General features: G+C 35.8%; 1 protein-coding gene across 1 annotated transcript; it reads right to left on the bottom strand.

Annotated features, from left to right (window-relative positions):
• Positions 1 to 4572: 4572 nt before the first annotated feature.
• On the bottom strand, positions 4573 to 5010 carry LOC147474426 (uncharacterized). The gene has a single exon (XM_086585077.1). It carries the CDS (start codon positions 5008 to 5010, stop codon positions 4573 to 4575), a length of 438 nt encoding a protein of 145 aa, XP_086441203.1.
• Between the last annotated feature and the right edge of the window lie 13730 nt (positions 5011 to 18740).

The raw sequence follows: 18740 nt of genomic DNA, 5'->3' as shown, positions 1-18740 counted from the left end.
TCCTCGCCCTCTACCTTTTCAAAGAACCATTGAGTTTGTACTTGACCTTGGTGTTTCTCCTATGCTTCATAACTATCTAAAACCAACTAGTGAAGAAGTAACACCCAAGGACAAGCCACCTGACACTTTTTCATTTTTTTCCATTTTTTCCTTCTCAAAATTATCCACATCCCACGTATCTTCCACAACCATCAATTTTCTCACGTTCATTTTACTTGGCATCCCCTTCAGAGGAGGACAAAGAAGAAACCAGATGCTCGATTAGGTTTTAGATCTATAAGGCTTTACTTTCATTCCACTAAGCTACATCATAGAAAATCTTGGTGCTTAATTCTCGTTTGATGGTGCATTCCATGTTAATTATTTGTGGAAAGACCCACAACTTTTTAGATTATTGATATATGGAAACCGCATGTAAATACATATATATCACTTTTAAGTCTAGGGAATCGACTTTAAAAGACCTTACGTTTTAAAACAAATTTTACAAACCTGTTTTCAAAAATTTGTTTGGGGGTGGGTGTTTGGTTTTTCCATGCTTGATCACTAAACTTCCTATTCTTACCCCCACCTCGCCCCTTTGTCAAAAACGTTTTTCACTCCAAAGTTTTACCTTCTTTTTGCTCTAAACTCCGTTTTCAAATTTCTTTAGAGTAAAAACCAAGCTTCTTCATCGAAAGCGCTTTTGCCCTTCACATTTTTGAAAATTTATTTAGAGAGGCCATCGCCTCTATATCCGAAGCCGCGACCATCTCATCTATCGGACCTAGCGCTTACCGAGTTTGCCGCGACCAGCCAAACACCGAATTCTAAAATTTCAGAGAGACTTCGCGCCTCTATAATGAAGCCAGCGCCCATCTACCGACTTCCGTGGACCAAAAAAAATTCCAGTTTTCTACGGGTAGTTTCCAGATCATTCACAGCTATTCCAGAGCGTAATTTTGAGATGACATCTCCTACATTGATACCGAACAATCTTTTCAAGATTTGTTTCAAAGAACTACTTATGGTGCTTGGTTTCATGCGAGGTGATCACACACGAAGTAGGGACCGCTTATGGTTCTTGCAAGCATTTGTTCTTGGACTTGCCATGCCCGCTGAAATACAAAACCCATGATGCTATTGGGTAGATAATATTCATGTCTACACTTATGACTTTTTGCATGAGGCTCATGGGTCCGACAATTTCCGTGTAGAGGACCAAGGGACATATAATGTAGCCCTTGGTAACTTGTCCCTTAATATGATACGGTAATGTTCTTTATCATGCTAAACATATTAGGGGAGTGACATTTTTCTTCTGCGAATAATGGCACTTGCGATGTTTTCCTTGCTTTAGTCGAGGAACTGCTATATGACCTTCCTAAGACCTTAATGTCTAGTTTAGCACGAGCCCATAGCATGAGGCATAAGTATCTTCTTATGCCTATATTAGTTTGCAGATTATACTATGTTTCTTCCCTGTTTTTGTGTGCCCCTTTCACGGACCGGTTGGGGTCGACATTGTGAGACCCACCAATTCTATTATTCGATCTTTCCGCGCAATGACTTGGCAAGGGTGGAGGATACAACCTCATCAGGTTGCACCTTACACCCCATCCCACCAAGTGGCGCTTTAAAAGGTTAGGATCCGTAGATGATAAATGGCGGCAAGCTTGGCAAATTATAATGGCATGGCAGGATCTTAAGGAACCTCACTTCTTTATAGAAGAGGAGGATGACGAGTAAACGCTGGAGTGGAGGTAAGTTTTAGTTTCAGTTAGTGTCTGCTTATGTCCCAAGCAATTTAATTCTGTTAACCCCATAATGGGTGGAACTCTTATAGAGTTGCGTCAGTTTTTTTATTTCCTATATTAGTATATTCTAACCTTGTTTTGCAGATGTTCCAGAATTTCACGCATTTCCATGGTATTTTTCTACCCTCTTTATTTAAATGCTTTGAGGACAAAGCATGCTTCTTGTTTGGGGGGGGGGGGGCATAGAAACACGTGTAATTAAGACATCTGTTAGGATATAGATATGTATAATGTGCACTTGTTTTCTAGTTAAAATTTCAAAAATTCAAAAATATAAATAAAAAGTATGCTATACACTTAGGAATATTGGTATTGTTTTCTTTCTCTATGCTCTTAACAATCTAGATGTCTCACATAGCTTTTGCATCAGAATAATTGTTAGAAACTTAGGTTAATATGTAGGTAATAATCTTTGCATCTATCTATAAATTTATTACATGAGTATCTATGATTGTTAGCGGTAAGTTTCACAAATCTAGGCTAGAGTACTTATTCTACAAATCCTGTGAGAATATAGCCTAAAGCCTTATATGAGCTAAAACATTTGAGAAATGACACAAGGGAGAAGTAAAATCCGGATAGAAAATCACACGTCCACTTGCTTGATCACTAAACCATATCCTAAGCGAGAATTTAGGCCCCTCTTTGGATCGATATAGCCAGAAATTCAAACCTATGAATTATTTTCCGCTAGTCGCCCCTCTGAGCCTTTCTTTAGCCTTCCATAAACCACAATTCCTTTACCCTGTTACAAAAACAAAACAAAATAAAAAATCAACCTACCCAATTTAGAATAAGTCTGAGAATAGAATGAGGAAGAAAGAAGAAGAGAAAAACTTGTGTAAACAAAAATTAGTTAGTTGCTTCAGAAAATAAAGAAAAGAAGTTTCCATCCAAAGAGAAAAGAAAAAAAAAAAAAAAGAAAAAAAAAAAAAAAAAAAAAAAAAAAATAGAAATAAATAAAAACTCCAAAAAAATAGAATAAAAAGGAGTCAAAGGCCAAAGAAAAGGAAAAATATGGCTAAGGATGGAAACAAAGTGTAGAAGCAAAAGTAAATAACAAGGTTTTCTCTAGTTACATAATATGAAGACTCTATTATCTCAGACTTGTCCTTTTTGAATATCCATTTCCTTCCTTCTTAAACCATCTCCTAATCCCCGCAACACCTAATAAAGACCTCTAGCTCAATTAGGAATAGGTTAGTGTGATAGTAAGTGGCAGATGTGTTTGATCGACCCGGCTTCCTTGTTGTCATTGAGATTGTAAGGTAAAGTGTGCCCACTGCACACTGGAGTAGCGAAACTTGAGTGGAAAAATCAGAGTGGTTTTTGTCTTGACATTTATGTGAGGACCTACTTAAGGACGCTATTCCGAGTTTTCAGAAACGGACCTGCTATTACATTTCATAGTATTACTCATTGTTATATGTTTATTTTAGATGATTGATTATTATGCATATATTAGCTTAGGGTTCTGACTGGGTTATTCTTATGTATTTGCTAGGGAGATGTATAGATAGTTGAGCATGAATAAGGAAACAATAGTTTTATTTTCTTAGTCGTTGTAGTATAGATGAAGTTTGTGAGTACCTTCACTGGAAAACTCTCACGAGGCTATAACTCGTCCACTAGGGAATTCCTAGTGGTTTAAGGCCTTGTTGCATATGGTCAATGCAATCGCACTCAGCGAAACGAGAGTAGTTAGAACTCTATTTTTGGTCACTTATTCTAATTTCTCATATTTGCTTGAGGACAAGCAAAATGTTTGTTTGGGGTGGTTTGATAAGAGCCAAAACTGTAGTTTTAACCCCTAATAATCATAATTGTTAGACCAATTATGTGAATAATAAGTAAGAGTTAATACTGATTACGTGTTTTTATGCATTTCAGGCTTCAAAGTCCATTACGTGCAGAAATGTGCCACTTTAGCGAGATAAAGGAGCAAAAGTCAGCAGAACTTCCGAAGGCCGTATCTTTGGACTCAGACCTCGGAATTGGGCCTACCTTATGTCAAAACGACCGGCTCGGAAAGATCTTTCCAATGGTCTAAGCCTTGACCCAATCAGAGGAGCAGAAGTGGACGAAAAGTCTGTTGAAGTCAACTGTAGCTGAAGAGGCCATTTTGGACTAAAGAAATTGGGTTTTGGGCCCGATTTTCCGGCCCAAAACATGACTCCAAGCCCATGCACGATTTTTGGATCTGGAAGTATAAAAACAAAAGCTTGACTCTTTGTTAATGGCAGTTAGGTTAGGAAGCTAATGTTAATGGAGTTTAGGGTTAGAAAAAGATAGTTAGATCTAGATTAGTTAATTACTTAGTTTTCATTCCATTAATTAGTTTCATTCCTTGTTTTAGATTAGTTATTTAAATCATTGAATATCATTCATTAGATAAATAAAATAGTTGTTATTCATTCAATAATATCATTGTTATTTTTTATTAGATCAATAAAGTTAATTATCTTTATTCACAATCTTAGTTTTAAATTCAGTTTAATTTAATTATGTCTTATTGTTATTATTGTTCTTGTGTTGAGAATGGTAGTATAGAAATTTCACACCAAACACATCACTCTCACCATTGTTCCTTTTGGGTTTGATTAGTTGAATTCTATTAAGTCTTGATAGATTGAGAGTGGAACGAATTCCTTACTCATTATATTGCATGAATATGTTTTGAGAGTAAGAAGAATTGATTTAAACGTAAGAACGGTAGGATTTCGTATTAGTGTTCTTGTAGCATTAATATTTAGGATTCTACTATTTTTACGGGTTATCAATTTCCAATAAGAAAATTCTTACTAGCAAGAACTTTGGAAATCTCTTTTTTCAAAGTTAATGCACAAGTGTCTTCAACACCAACAATAGCAAAAAACCTCTCTCTAACAAAACCATCACAATTAACAAATCTTATAATAATTGTCATTTGCTGTCTCCCTGAATTATCTTGTGCTTCATCTACAAGGATACAAAACTTTGCATCACCAACATCCTCACGTATTTTCTTTCTCACATTTTCGGCAAATATATGCAAAAGTGCCTTTTGAATACCATGTGAAGTATACATAGTATTTCTTGAACAATTACCTACTATATCAGCAACTTTCTTGTTCAACAATTTTGAAAACTCGAACATTGCAAGGAAGCTTCCACAATTCTTTGATTTATTTGACTCATCATGGCCTCTAAAAGGAAACCCTTGTAGTGCAAGCATCCGAATACATTGAAAACCATTTTAAAGTGGGATCCGATTATTTGCAATCACTTTATTAGAAAGTCTATTGATAACACTATCTATATGTCGAGAAGGATTCATTAGATTCTCACAATACAATGTTGCCGACCTATGTGGATAACAAAGACCACCTTCATGTTTCAAAAAAGGACATTGCTTCCCACTATTAACTTTCCTCCAATTTTGAAACCCATCAATGGTAAACACCGGATGCTTCGGAGGATTGGTTTCAAAGAGAAAACAATAGAAACAATATGCTCTATCCCTGTGGAGTGAGTACTCTAGCCAAGGAAATAGTTTGTACCAATTAGCGTTGAACCGACGTCCTTGCTTTCCAAACATAGTCAATGGATAATCTTGTTCGTTCTCATGAGCCGGTCGACAATGTCCCATTCTAAGATAAGCTACTCAGACTTCATCACGTTTGTTAAGTGGATATTCATATATAGCAATACATTTACCCGGATCACGTTCAAATGGAGAAGTGACATCAACTTCCATAGGTGTAACTTCTTGAGCTTTGGAAGAATGTTCAACTCCGACTCTTTGGACTCGAGAAAAAGGTTCAACTCTTTCAATTTCGACAACTTGAACTTTGGTAGGACGTTGCTCATCCCCATCAAGTTTTGAAGTATCAAGAATAGATGTTGAAGTTTCGCCACTTTCTGGTTTATCATCTTTTCGCTTATTGAATGATAGAAGAGCTAATGGTTTTTTAGGCGCTTGATGATGCAACCTTGTAACCTAAGATATTAAATAATTATCAATATACAATAGATAGAGAAAATAATTATCATTGGGCGCTATCATATCATCCACACAATCCAAAATTTCTAATGCATAAAAACAAAATCCAATTCAAACAAATAGTTCTATTGGTGTCACTAAATCCCTAGACAAATAAATGAATTCATATAAACAATTTAAATAAATTTGTGTCTCACTAAACTAATGTCTAATGCACAAATATTTAAACAACTAAACAAGTATCATAATAAGTTAATAAATTGAGAATAATTGAACTAAAAAGTTTACCTTAGGAGAATAATAAGAGTTTGCAAGAGTCGAAGAAGTGAAGAACCGAAGAAAGGATAAGCAAATACTCCCAAAAGGCCAAGAGCGAGGAAGAAGAACCAAGAGTGTGAGATACTACCCGTCATAGGTCACCCGAGAGTTACCCAAGAGGAGAGAGTTCAGACTTCAGACTAAGTTACATGAGAGTTTCTCTATGTTCGGTTCGTTTTCTAACTTTCGAATCTATCCATCCTATTTTTATCCCACGTATCGATTAGGCGACTGGGCTCAAGGAGTCAATTATCTAGCTATTGGGCTGGGCTAACTTTGCTGGCTTTCTGGCTTCAGTCTCTATTTTGAACACTAGTATTTTTTTTTTTTTTTGGACAAAAGCTTGGGTGTGCTACAGCCCACCCCCACCCCCTGGATCCGCCCCTGTAACAAACAAAAACTATATATTATAATGTTTTGATTTTCCTTCATTTAGTGTAATATAATACTAAACTTTATATATCAAAATCATAATAACCGGTTTCAGTTTCGGTTTGGGTACCCATCGGTTTTAAACTATTCAATTCTAGCGGTTCCGGTTCTTTATCGATTCGGTTCTTAAAGACCCACTTTTAATGTGTCTAACATTTTAGGACCTAGAACCACTATAAACGGTTTCAGTTCCGGTTCGATTTTAGGTAATTGGGTACCCATGCACACCCCTACCCATAAGATTGTTTGTTCTCCTAGAAAAGGAATGCATTGTCAGCTATGTTGCACATATAGGAACCGTTATTTTAGAATGAATATTTCTACAAATCATGAAAACCACGCGCAGCGAAATTAATGGTTCTCACGATTTTTGATAGGAAAACATACCTGTAGATCGGTTGAGATGACTCTGAGAATCCAATAGCTATGAAATCAGCAACCACCTCTTGATCTTTTGTTGTATTCCTTTCAATAGATTGGACGTTGTGTGGGCAACAATCTACCAACCCCTTTCTTTCTCACAAAGCTAGAACCGATTTGGATCTATCTTTCCTTGCCTCTCTTTTCAATCCAGATGAATAGTAAATTTTGGCCAGGAGAGAAGGGTTTCTATTTATAGACTACAACAGGGACCATGAGGAGAAATTAGGGTTGAGCCTCCTGACGGGCTTGGGCTTCCCATGTTCGCCCAGAACACACGGCCCAAGTCCGTCAACAAATGACTTATTCCACTAAAGGCCATTGTTGCACTACCGCCCTAATCCCAAATTACGTGTCACCTTTATGGGCTCCATATTATATGCTCGTTGATCTCCCCGTGTTTAAGATATCGAATGCCCGTTGATTAAGTCAAGTTACTGACAACTACATTAATCAACTTCTTATGTCCTTGAGTAGTACCACTCAACCTCATTGTCATGTCGGATCAAATCCACCTGCAGGGTTTACATGACAATCTTTATGAGCTCCTCAAGGGGGCATCATCAGCCCGACTTCTTGCGGGACACGGATTCCTTCTATAATCAACAACACACCTTACATACAATGTCATTACCCAATCCATCGAGTTTGTTGATTCACAAATGAATTTCACTCATTGATGATTTAAAGCAATGTACAATGCACATAAGTGCCCGTTATTATATCCAGATTAAGAGGACAAGCATCCATAATAACAGAGGTGTTTGTTCTCTTATATAGTCAGTATAAAGAGAAACAGCCTCATTTGGTGTTGTTCAATACACACAAAGTGTACTAGTATAATCCTATAGTCAAGATAGACTAATATCAGATTATACTACAACCGTACCAATGGTTTGTCCAAATCCATCTAGGTTGTGAACGATTACTTATACTTTATAAGGTACTGATGATATGATCTTCTGTGTGTTTACACCATATCATCTACAACATAAAGTATTAGACACATGCATATAACTAATAACATATATAATATGCATAACATTTGCCCATATGATTCTCATTCAAAATATAAAGAATTAGAGTTAATACAAAAGTAATGTTTTTAGTATATAACCCTATCAGCACAGACACGGACGCGGACACAGACGTGGCGACTCGATTTTATCTCAAAAAGGTAGGACGCGGACGAGGAAATTAATTAATATTTATAATTTTATTTTATATAAATTGAACATTAAAAACTAAATTAAATGTATCAACATTCATAAATTCAAAACTATTTTAGCTAATTCATAGTATACGTGTAGACGTTGACATTATTATTAACATTTATAATACACGTGTTTAATGTAATATTATAAAACATACATTTAATAACACACATTAACTATTATGCTATATATATATTTAATAGACTTTTACACCTAACAAAAAAAGCTATATATTATAATGTTTTGGTTTGCTTTTATTTAGTGCAATATAATACTAAACTTTATATATCAAAATCATAATAACCAATTCTGGTTTCGGTTCGGGTACCCATCAGTTTTTTATTATTCGGTTCTAACGATTTCGGTTCTTTATCAGTTCGGTTCTTGAAGACCCACTTTTAATGTGTCTAACATTTTAGGACCCATAATCGCTATAAACGATTCCAGTTTTGGTTCGATTTTAGGTAATTGGGTACCTATGCACACCCCTACCCACAAGACTGTTTGTTCTCCTAGAAAAGGAATGCATTGTCAGCTATGTTGCACGGACACAGACACAACGACTCGATTTTATCTCAAAAAGGTAGGACGCGGAAATTAATTAATATTTATAATTTTATTTTATATAAATTGAACATTAAAAACTAAATTATATGTATCAACATTCATAAATTCATAACTATTAAAGATAAATAGCCACAAAATTAAGTTTAATATTCCTAATCAAACTTTAAAAACATGTCATAAGTCTTAACAAAACAAAAAATAAAAAAAATTGAGTTTTTTATTATTATTTTTATTTATTTTTAATTTTTTAGGTCAAAATCCGCGTTCGTACCATGTTGCCTGTGTCCTGACTGTGTCTTGACCTGCGTCTAGTTTAGTTGACCGCGTCCATGTCTCGTCCGCGTCTGACGCGGACACAGCCCATTGGTAGCTGCGTTCATGCTTTAGAGATTGTCAGCCATCATAAGTGTAGTTTTAAGGCATTAGAGTATGGAAATCCCGTAAGAAATCAATTTATAATATCTCTCCTCTTCATAGTTATCATCCTCTCCACAGACACTACTCCTCATATTCAATGCAATCTCTCTAATGTTCTATTGTATGCTTTCATCTCCTTATGGCTACTATCTCAATCAATTATGTTAATGTTTGTCATTATTATTGAACACATTTTCACGTTTATTTTATCATTTCTGGTTGAGCTATATCGAATCAAGGTATGGTCTCTCTCTCTCTCTCTCTCTCTCTCTCTCTCTCTCTCTCTCTCTCTCTCTCTCTCTCTCTCTCTCTCTCTCTCTCTCTCACACACACACACACACTTTCTTTTTTGAATAGCCCTACCGGTCCATTCAAACTGTTGTTTCAAGATTTTTTTTTTGCAACCACCCCCGAGACGTTTCCACTGGTCTGGGGGTGGTTGTAATTTACCAGCTGACGATTCTTCAAGTATTTCTATCTTGTAAGATTGTAATAAAGGGTTCAACCCTACCACGACGCTCACTATATGTATTCTTAACCACCTGGTAAGTTTTTTATTTTTTAATATATCTAGCCATGTCTACTGTTAATTTCACTTGTCATGTTTAATTTGGGTAATTTTATGCCTTCTAGAGTTTTGGATAAAGAGAAAAGACGAAGCAATCCAATTAGAGGGATTAAGCCTTCTATTCATTTTGGGCCTTGTGTAAAGAGAAAAGACGAAGCAATCCAATTGGAGGGATTAAGCCTTCTGTTCATTTTGGGCCTTGTGTTTTGCAGCGGTCTTTAAAATTTGTTTGAGCTTTTGTTTAGTAGATTAATAAATAATAACATTCCTTAGTTCTTTTTTTGTTTTTATGTTCATTATTTTGGGTCGAACATATAATTGTTAAGTGGCAATGTTTGATTTCAAATTCACAACATCGTTTCTCATACTCTTCATTGAGTTTCGAATCTTATCTCTCTTTTCCTCTTTCTTTTTTTTTTTTTTTTTTGATGATGGGATCGTTTTTTTTCTCTCTCTCATCATTTTTTTTTTCCATCTTAGTTTCTCTCTCAAATGAAGATCTTGAAAATCTAGAAATTGGGTTCTAGACAATTTTTGTATTGTCCTTTTTTTGTATGTATGCGTAGAGTTAACTTGAAGTCAGTGCATGCCTAGAGTTAGCATTGTAACTCTTTGGCCTAGTTAGTGTATGCCTCTACATAACTATTTAACTATTTTTCTTGTTCTGAGTTTCGTTCATTCTTTATTATCTCTTAGAAGTGCATCATGGAGTCAACGTCCTTGATAGATAAAAGTTGGATTGATCTAGACGATTTCCGGTATCCGCGTTTTATAAGAGGTATTACAGAATTTGTAACCTTTGCCTCATAACACCACGTTAACAAGAATGTCATACCATGTAACGCCCGTATTTAAAATACATATTTATTAATTAAGTAATTAATTATTTATTTATTTAAAAATTCGCTGGATTGGATTTGTGATACGTGGGCCTGATTTTTGGGCCCGAGTCTGTGTTGGGCTTGGGTTTCGAACCCAAGTATATAAACACATTGTTCTAGAGAATAGGGTTTTTAAGATAATAAAAAATAATGAAAATGGAGGGAGAGCTAGAAACTTGTTTGCTCGAGCGTTGGAGCGCGACGGCTTGGACTAGGAGGGATTCGTCGGGTTTTAATACAGGTGAGTAGATATTTTATAGAATTTTTTTTATTAAAGTCTCGTTACTGTCGGTTTCTTTTCGGTTGAAATACTATGATACTGTGTGGGGGGTGTCGATATATTTTTTTTATTGAACTGTTGCGGCTTAGAACGTGGAAAGCTCTGTTCAAGCTTTGAGCAGTATAAATGGAGTCAGCCCCGTAGAAATCGTGCGGAATAGCTTTAACGTTTTGTTAGTTGGGGTTTTTAAACTCCTTTTGTTATGAAGTGTTGGTTAAACTGTTGGTGGTGGTTGGAGGTTGTCATGGGTGTTGTCAAAGCTTTTAGAGGGCGTTAATGGCGGCCCAAATAAAATCGCCAATCTATGATTTTGGATCTTGATGTTGTATGTTGGGTTTTTGTTTTTGATTAGGTGATTGAGTGTTTTGATGGGTGTTAAAGGGTGCTGATAAAGCTTGCACTGTCCATTAATGGCGGCTTGCCCAAACACTGCAGTAATATAGTTTGAACTATGTTTGGTCGATTTTGGTGGTTGAACTCTTGTGCTATGACTTTGTATTGCTTGGTTTGATGTTGGATTGGGTGGGGGCTGTCGAGTGAGGGCGGTGGGAAGCTTGGAGAAGCCATTAATGGAGGCCGAAATTTCTTCCAGATCTAGTTTTGGTGAAGTTTAGATTTAAGCATTTGAGGTTGTTGCCTTTGTTAATGTTGTTTGGTTTTGGATTTGGGTTAAAACCGATGTGATGAAGTGAGGGGCGGTGGCCGAAGTGGTGGTGGCTGGTGGAGGAGAGAATTGGTGAGGAAGAAGAACTGTTCATCGGTTTGGGCTTGGGCCTGGGTCGGTTTCAGTTTTTGGGCCTTAGTTTGTTTTGATTGGGCCGGTTTCAGTTCAATTTTTGGACCGAACCACTTAAGTGTTTGGGGCCATTTCATTTTAAGTTTTGGGCCAGTTCTATTAAGCTTTGGGCCGGTTTATAATTTTATGTGGGTTGGTCCTTATGACCCCATTTGGGTCGGGTTGAATAATAAGTTGGTTTAGACTTTTGGGGCCAGGTTCTAAGGTTTGGGCTTGGCCAGTTGGGTCCGAACCACTACCTTAGTCAGGAGCCCATGAGCCATGCACCTTTGACCTTAGCCATAAACCATAGCTATGACCCTGAACCTGTTGAACATGGAAACGACAGTTTGACTTTAACAATGACAGTTTGACTTTGACCATGATGTGTTGACTTTGACCATTGACCGTTGACCGTTGACTGTGGAATATTGACTTTTTCCAGTTTTCTCATATTTAAGAATATGGACAAGTATAATAATAAAATATTGTCGAAGATTATATAACGTTGTTTGTTATTATCTAATTAAGATTTGACGTGAGTAGTGTGTAAAACATATATATATATTGGGCTTGGATTGTGGACTGTGGATTGTTTAATTGTGCTACATTTTATGTTGTAAATTGTATGGACAAATCAAATGCTAAAATGTTGTGGAAGCTTGTATAAATTTGGTGGTCATTATCTAATTAAGATTTGACGTTGATATTGTGACATTATATAATATGTTGGGATATATATATTAAATGCAATAGTTTTGGAGAAATAAATGTATAAACACTCTATTATTTTATATGTGAGATGCTACTATGAGGTAGTATAGTATGTGTGGATATTTTCCCACGGGATTATGGCTTAGTGCAATAAGGTATTTGACCTGCACGTGATATAGTAGAATTATTAGGAGTCATAAATGTATGACATTTGAATAAATTACGTAAGAAAATCCTAGAACCTAGCTACCACAACTCATGTGATTTCCCCTGTGTGGGTGTGTGCAATTTTATTGGCCCTTCTGGCGTTTCAGTGAATCTGAATGGCCTTCGGGCGTAAGTAATAGGATTGGCCCTTCTGGTGTTTTAGTGAATCTGAATGGCCCGGTTAATGTGATTGGCCCTTCCGGCATTTGCCTGAATAGCCGCTTCGCCGAATTATTCCGTTTGCAAAATAGAACGAGGCCGCGATATTTTATGTCGAATAGTGGCGATATTTGCATAATGGCTTCCGTGTGAAGGTTACGGTGTCGCGGCATCCCGCTCGGGGAGTAGTTACGCATACGAGTGGTTCATTATGTAAGGGGAGGCATGTGGATGTACATGTTAAGTTGGGAAGCGATTGTGGTAGCCAGGGAAAACTAGGTAAGACATAGATCCGACGTGATTTTAGGGACACACAAAGAAAGCCTTAATTAATATAATTATGGTAATATGTTGGTTAATAATATATCTTGAAATATATGATTTTAGATGGTTTTGCATAAGTGTGGGTCAAACTAATTACTTGGGCAGAGACGACCCACTCTGTATTTGAGCATGAAATGCCGTACGGATATAATATGTTTGGTTAGTTATTTGTTTAATTAGAACCTAAGGCGCCTCGATGGAGGACATACATGCTTTATTTATTATGAGTATAGTTTGTTGTGTGGTTAGTGGGAAGTTACGGCACCTTAGTGGAGGAACTACCTACCTTAATTATTGTACTTAAGGATGTTGTATTAGTTGTTGGAAGTTAAGGCGCTTCGGGGAAGGAACTAACTGCCTTATGGATTGTGTATATATATGTATAAATATATGTTGTATTTTAGAGCTACTCACACCAGCATTTTCATAATGCTGACCTGATTTGCATGTTTGCTTATCGGGTGTGTTCATTAAATGAACATAGTTGATAAGTCTTGACAGGTTTAGTGTTAAATAAGATTGGTTGCTGCTTGTGGTTTGCATTAACGTCGCATTTCAAGATAGGCCTTGTTTTTTTTGAGGTGATATAGATTTTCAGTTGAGATAAGGTTATTTGCATTTTTCATTTGTAAATTTTTGTAATGAAGAGGACTTTTGTATATTTGAAATTTTTATTGGTTTTTAATTATCAGCATATTTAAACTGTTTATGAGTTTTTGGAAGTTGAGAGTGCGTCACACCTCGGAGATCGAAGAGTCGGGAACAAATGTTGTTTTTCCGAATTCTGTCGAAATTTGGGGTGTGACAGTTTATATCAGAGCATTTGGTTAGCTTAGACTTAGGTGAGTCTAAGTGATTCTCAGATCGTGGTTTATGGGTAGTGTTTAAGAAGTTTTATTTTCAAAACTATTTCCGCTAGTTGTTTTATTTTTACAAAGAAAATGAAAGAGATATAGAAATAAAGAGAGTCAATAGTTTTCTTGATTTGATTGTATGTGTAATGCGTATATTTATATTAGTTACTGGTGGAGTGGATATGAAATGATGTTTTTGTTTCCTTACCATATGAGGAGTAGTTACATTTATTATATGTTAATTATTAACGGATTTGATCAAAATGATTTGTACTGCTATAGTGTGGTTTTGTTGTTGGTGATCATTTTCACATGGATTATGGATTAAGTGCGACTACATGTCTGTGAACTTTGTATTGGAGTTTTATGTTATTATTTAAGAAACAAGAAGATATTTTGATCTATATTGAATAAGCTGCAGTAACTGATGACTTTGTGACGTACTGAGTAAGGAACTAATTGCCTCGGTGTTGGAGGAACTATTTTGAAGTATAAGAGATTAATTTGTTAGATGTGATTAATTATAAATAGAAAAAAAAAATAATAATAAAATATACGTGTATTCTTTTTGAGATGTGTGTACATGCGTATACACGTGTATTCTTTTTGAGATGTGTATCTTGCGTATACTACGCGGTATTCTTTTGAGATGTGTATACCTGTATACACGTATTCTTTTGAGATGTGTATTCTTTTTGAGATGTGTATACGTGCGTATACACGTGTATTCTTTTTGAGATGTGTATACCTGCGTATACACGTGTATTCTTTTTGAGATGTGTATACTTACGTATACACGTTTTTATATTGTTGTATATATAGAGGAACTATTACCGTGCGTATGTGATGATTAATATTGTTTTACCAAGAAAACATGCATGTGTAGGTTGTTTTCTTAAGGTCACGTTATTAATGATTAATTAAAATAATGGTGATAATTGTTATTTTTAAACTATATTGGAATTTATGTAGAGGATGTCTTAATATAATGATGATTGTATTTCAACAATAAACAGATTTTTATTTTGTCTTATAAGTGTGATTCGTGCCTATAAATTATGACATGATTGATTTATATTGTTAAATTAGTTTCACATTGATTTTTGCATATTCGAGTATTCTTAAATATATACCTTGATTTATGGTTCATAAATATTACCATGAGAATATAACTTGTTATGGGTGATATATTAGAAGTGAGTTTATATTATTCTAAAATGTTTAAAATTCGTGTTATACGGTAGTAAGTCTTATGTTAATTGTCATTGTATATGGAGATTAATTTTTGAATCTTTTCACCGTTTAAAATAATTAGTAATAATAATAATAGCAATGAGCGTCGAGTATTTATTCTTAATTGTTTTGTTTCAGTCTATATGATTTTGATAGATGAATATGAAAAATTATTTTTGGATACGTGCTATATTTGATCCAGTTGCAAGCATGAATTAGGATTCAAGGGTTGTTTTAAATTTAAAATTATAGTATCGATGACATGAGTGATTTTTGTTTTAAGTGTATTAGGGCACTAATTTTCTTTTATGCATGATAATGAAAGACTCCATAATGTTTTATGCAAGGATGAACTTACCCTGTATTATGGATTAGTTACGTAGAATATTATTTTTCGTAGAGACTGCTCATGTCAAGAAACTACATTCTAAAAAGATATGATATATTTATCTTGTATTTAAGTGACAGAAATAATTTGTTTTAATATAGACAGTTAAACTATGATAGATTTTGTAATGGCATGAGGACATCTATTCTGGAATTAATTAAAATAATTAATACCAATGTTATCTTGCTTAAGTTTAATCAACGTGCATTCTTGGGTATGTTCTAAATTAATAACCAACATTATTTGTTCGTATAGCTTTACTTCCGAATCTCAAGACGAGATTCTTTTGAGATGTGTATAGCTGTAACGCCCGTATTTAAAATACATATTTATTAATTAAGTAATTAATTATTTATTTATTTAAAAATTCGCTGGATTGGATTTGTGATACGTGGGCCTGGTTTTTGGGCCCGAGTCTGTGTTGGGCTTGGGTTTCGAACCCAAGTATATAAACACATTGTTCTAGAGAATAGGGTTTTTAAGATAATAAAAAATAATGAAAATGGAGGCAGAGCTAGAAACTTGTTTGCTCGAGCGTTGGAGCGCGACGGCTTGGACAAGGAGGGATTCGTCGAGTTTTAATACAGGTGAGTAGATATTTTATAGAATTTTTTTTTATTAAAGTCTAGATTCTTGTCCGTTTCTTTTACGGTTGAAATCTTGTGATAATCGTGGGGGTGTCAATATATTTTTTTTATTGAACTGTTGCGGCTTGGGCTGTGGAAGCTCTGTTCAAGCCTTGAACAGGCGCAAATGGAGTCAGCCCCGCAGAAATCGTGCGGCATAGTTTTAACGTTTTGTTGGTTGGGGTTTTTAAACTCCTTTTGTTATGAAGTGTTGGTTAAACTGTTGGTGGTGGTTGGAGGTTGTCATGGGTCTTTGTCCGAAGCTTTTAGAGGCGTTAATGGCGCCCAAATAAAATCGCCGATCTATGATTTTGGATCTTGATGTTGTATGTTGGGTTTTTGTTTTGATTGGGTGATTGAGTGTTTCCCGCTTGGTATTAAGGGGTCCATTAATGGCGGCCCATTAATGGCGCCCCAAACACTACTGATAAATATAGTTTGAACTATGTTTGGTCGATTTTGGTGGTTGAACTCTTGTGCTATGACTTTGTATTGCTTGGTTTGATGTTGGATTTGGGTTAAAACCGATGTGATGAAGTGAGGGCGATGGCTGAAGTGGTGGTGGCTGGTGGAGGAGAGAATTGGTGAGGAAGAAGGACTGTTGATGGGTTTGGGCTTGGGCCTGGGTCGGTTTCAGTTCTTGGGCCTTAGTTTGTTTTGATTGGGCGGTTTCAGTTCAATTTTTGGACCGAACCACTTAAGTGTTTAGGGCCATTTCATTTTAAGTTTTGGGCCAGTTCTATTAGGCTTTGGGCTGGTTTATAATTTTATGTGGGTTGGTCCTTATGACCCCATTTGGGTCGGGTTGAATAATAAGTTGGTTTAGACTTTTGGGGCCGGGTTCTATGGTTTGAGCTTGGCCAGTTGGGTCCGAACCACTACCTTAGTCAGGAGCCCATGAGCCATGCACCTTTGACCTTAGCCGTAAACCATAGCTATGACCCTAAACCTGTTGAACATGGAAACGATAGTTTGACTTTGACAATGACAGTTTGACTTCGACCATGATGTGTTGACTTTGACCATTGACCATTGACCATTGCCCATTGACTTTGACCGTTGACCTTTGACTGTGGAATGTTGACTTTTTCCAGTTTTCTCATATTTAAGAATATGGACAAGTATAATAATAAAATATTGTCGAAGATTATATAACGTTGTTTGTCATTATCTAATTAAGATTTGACGTGAGTAGTGTGTAAAGCATATATATATTGGGCTTGGATTGTGGACTGTGGATTGTTTAATTGTGCTACATTTTATGTTGTTAATTGTATGGACAAATCAAATGCTAAAATGCTGTGGAAACTTGTATAAATTTGGTGGTCATTATCTAATTAAGATTTGACATTGATATTGTGACATTATATAATATGTTGGGATATATATATTAAATGCAATAGTTTTAGAGAAATAAATGTATAAACACTCTATTATTTTATATGTGAGATGCTACTATGAGGTAGTATAGTATGTGTGGATATTTTCCCACGGGATTATGGCTTAGTGCAATAAGGTATTTGACCTGCACGTGATATAGTGGAATTATTAGGAGTCATAAATGTATGACATTTGAATAAATTACGTAACGAAAATCCTAGAACCTAGCTACCACAACTCATGTGATTTGCCCTGTGTGGACGTGTGCAATTTGATTGGCCCTTCCGGCGTTTGATGAATCTGAATGGCCTTCGGCGAAAAAGTAATGTGATTGGCCCTTCGGCTTTCATTGAATCTGAATGGCCTTCGGGCGTAAGTAATGTGATTGGCCCTTACGGCGTTTCGGTGAATCTGAATGGCCTTCGGTGTAAGTAATGTGATTGGCCCTTAGTTTAGCGAATAGTGGCTTGATTATTCCGCTTAAGCAAAATAGAACGAGGCGAATATTTATGCGAATAGTGGCGATACTTGGATAATGGCTTCCGTGTGAGGGTTACGGTGTCGCGGCATCCCGCTCAAGGTAGTTACGCACGCGAGTGGTTCATTATGTAAGGGGAGGCATGTGGATGTACATGTTCGGCATTGGGAAGCGATTGTGGTAGCCGGGAAACTAGGTAAGACATAGATCTGACATGATTTTAGGGACACATAAAGAAAGCCTTAATTAATATAATTATGGTAATGTGTTGGTTAATAATATATCTTGAAATATATGATTGTAGATGGTTTTGCATAAGTGTGGGTCAAACTAATTACTTGGGCGAGACGACCCACTCAGTATTTGAGCATGAAATCTGATCTGGGATATAGTATGTTTGGTTAGTTATTTGTTTAGTTATAACCTAAAACCTCGATGGAGGAACTACATGCCTTATTTATTATGAGTATAGTTTGTTGTGTGGTTAGTGGGAAGTTCTGACGCCTCGATGGAGGAACTACCTACCTTAATTATTGTACTTAAGGATGTTGTATTAATTGTTGGAAGTTAAAAGCCCGGGAAGGAACTAAGCGCCTTATGGATTGTGTATATATATGTATAAATATGTATAAATATATGTTGTATTTTAGAGCTACTCACACCAAAGATTTTTATAATCTTTGACCGATTTGCATGTTTGCTTATCGGGTGTGTTCATTAAATGAAC

The sequence above is a fragment of the Coptis chinensis genome, chromosome 9 (genome assembly GCF_015680905.1).
Source record: "Coptis chinensis isolate HL-2020 chromosome 9, ASM1568090v1, whole genome shotgun sequence".
NCBI classification, from domain to species: domain Eukaryota; kingdom Viridiplantae; phylum Streptophyta; class Magnoliopsida; order Ranunculales; family Ranunculaceae; genus Coptis; species Coptis chinensis.
Note: the sequence above shows the minus strand (reverse complement) of the source record. Positions and strands in the feature narration are given on the sequence as shown.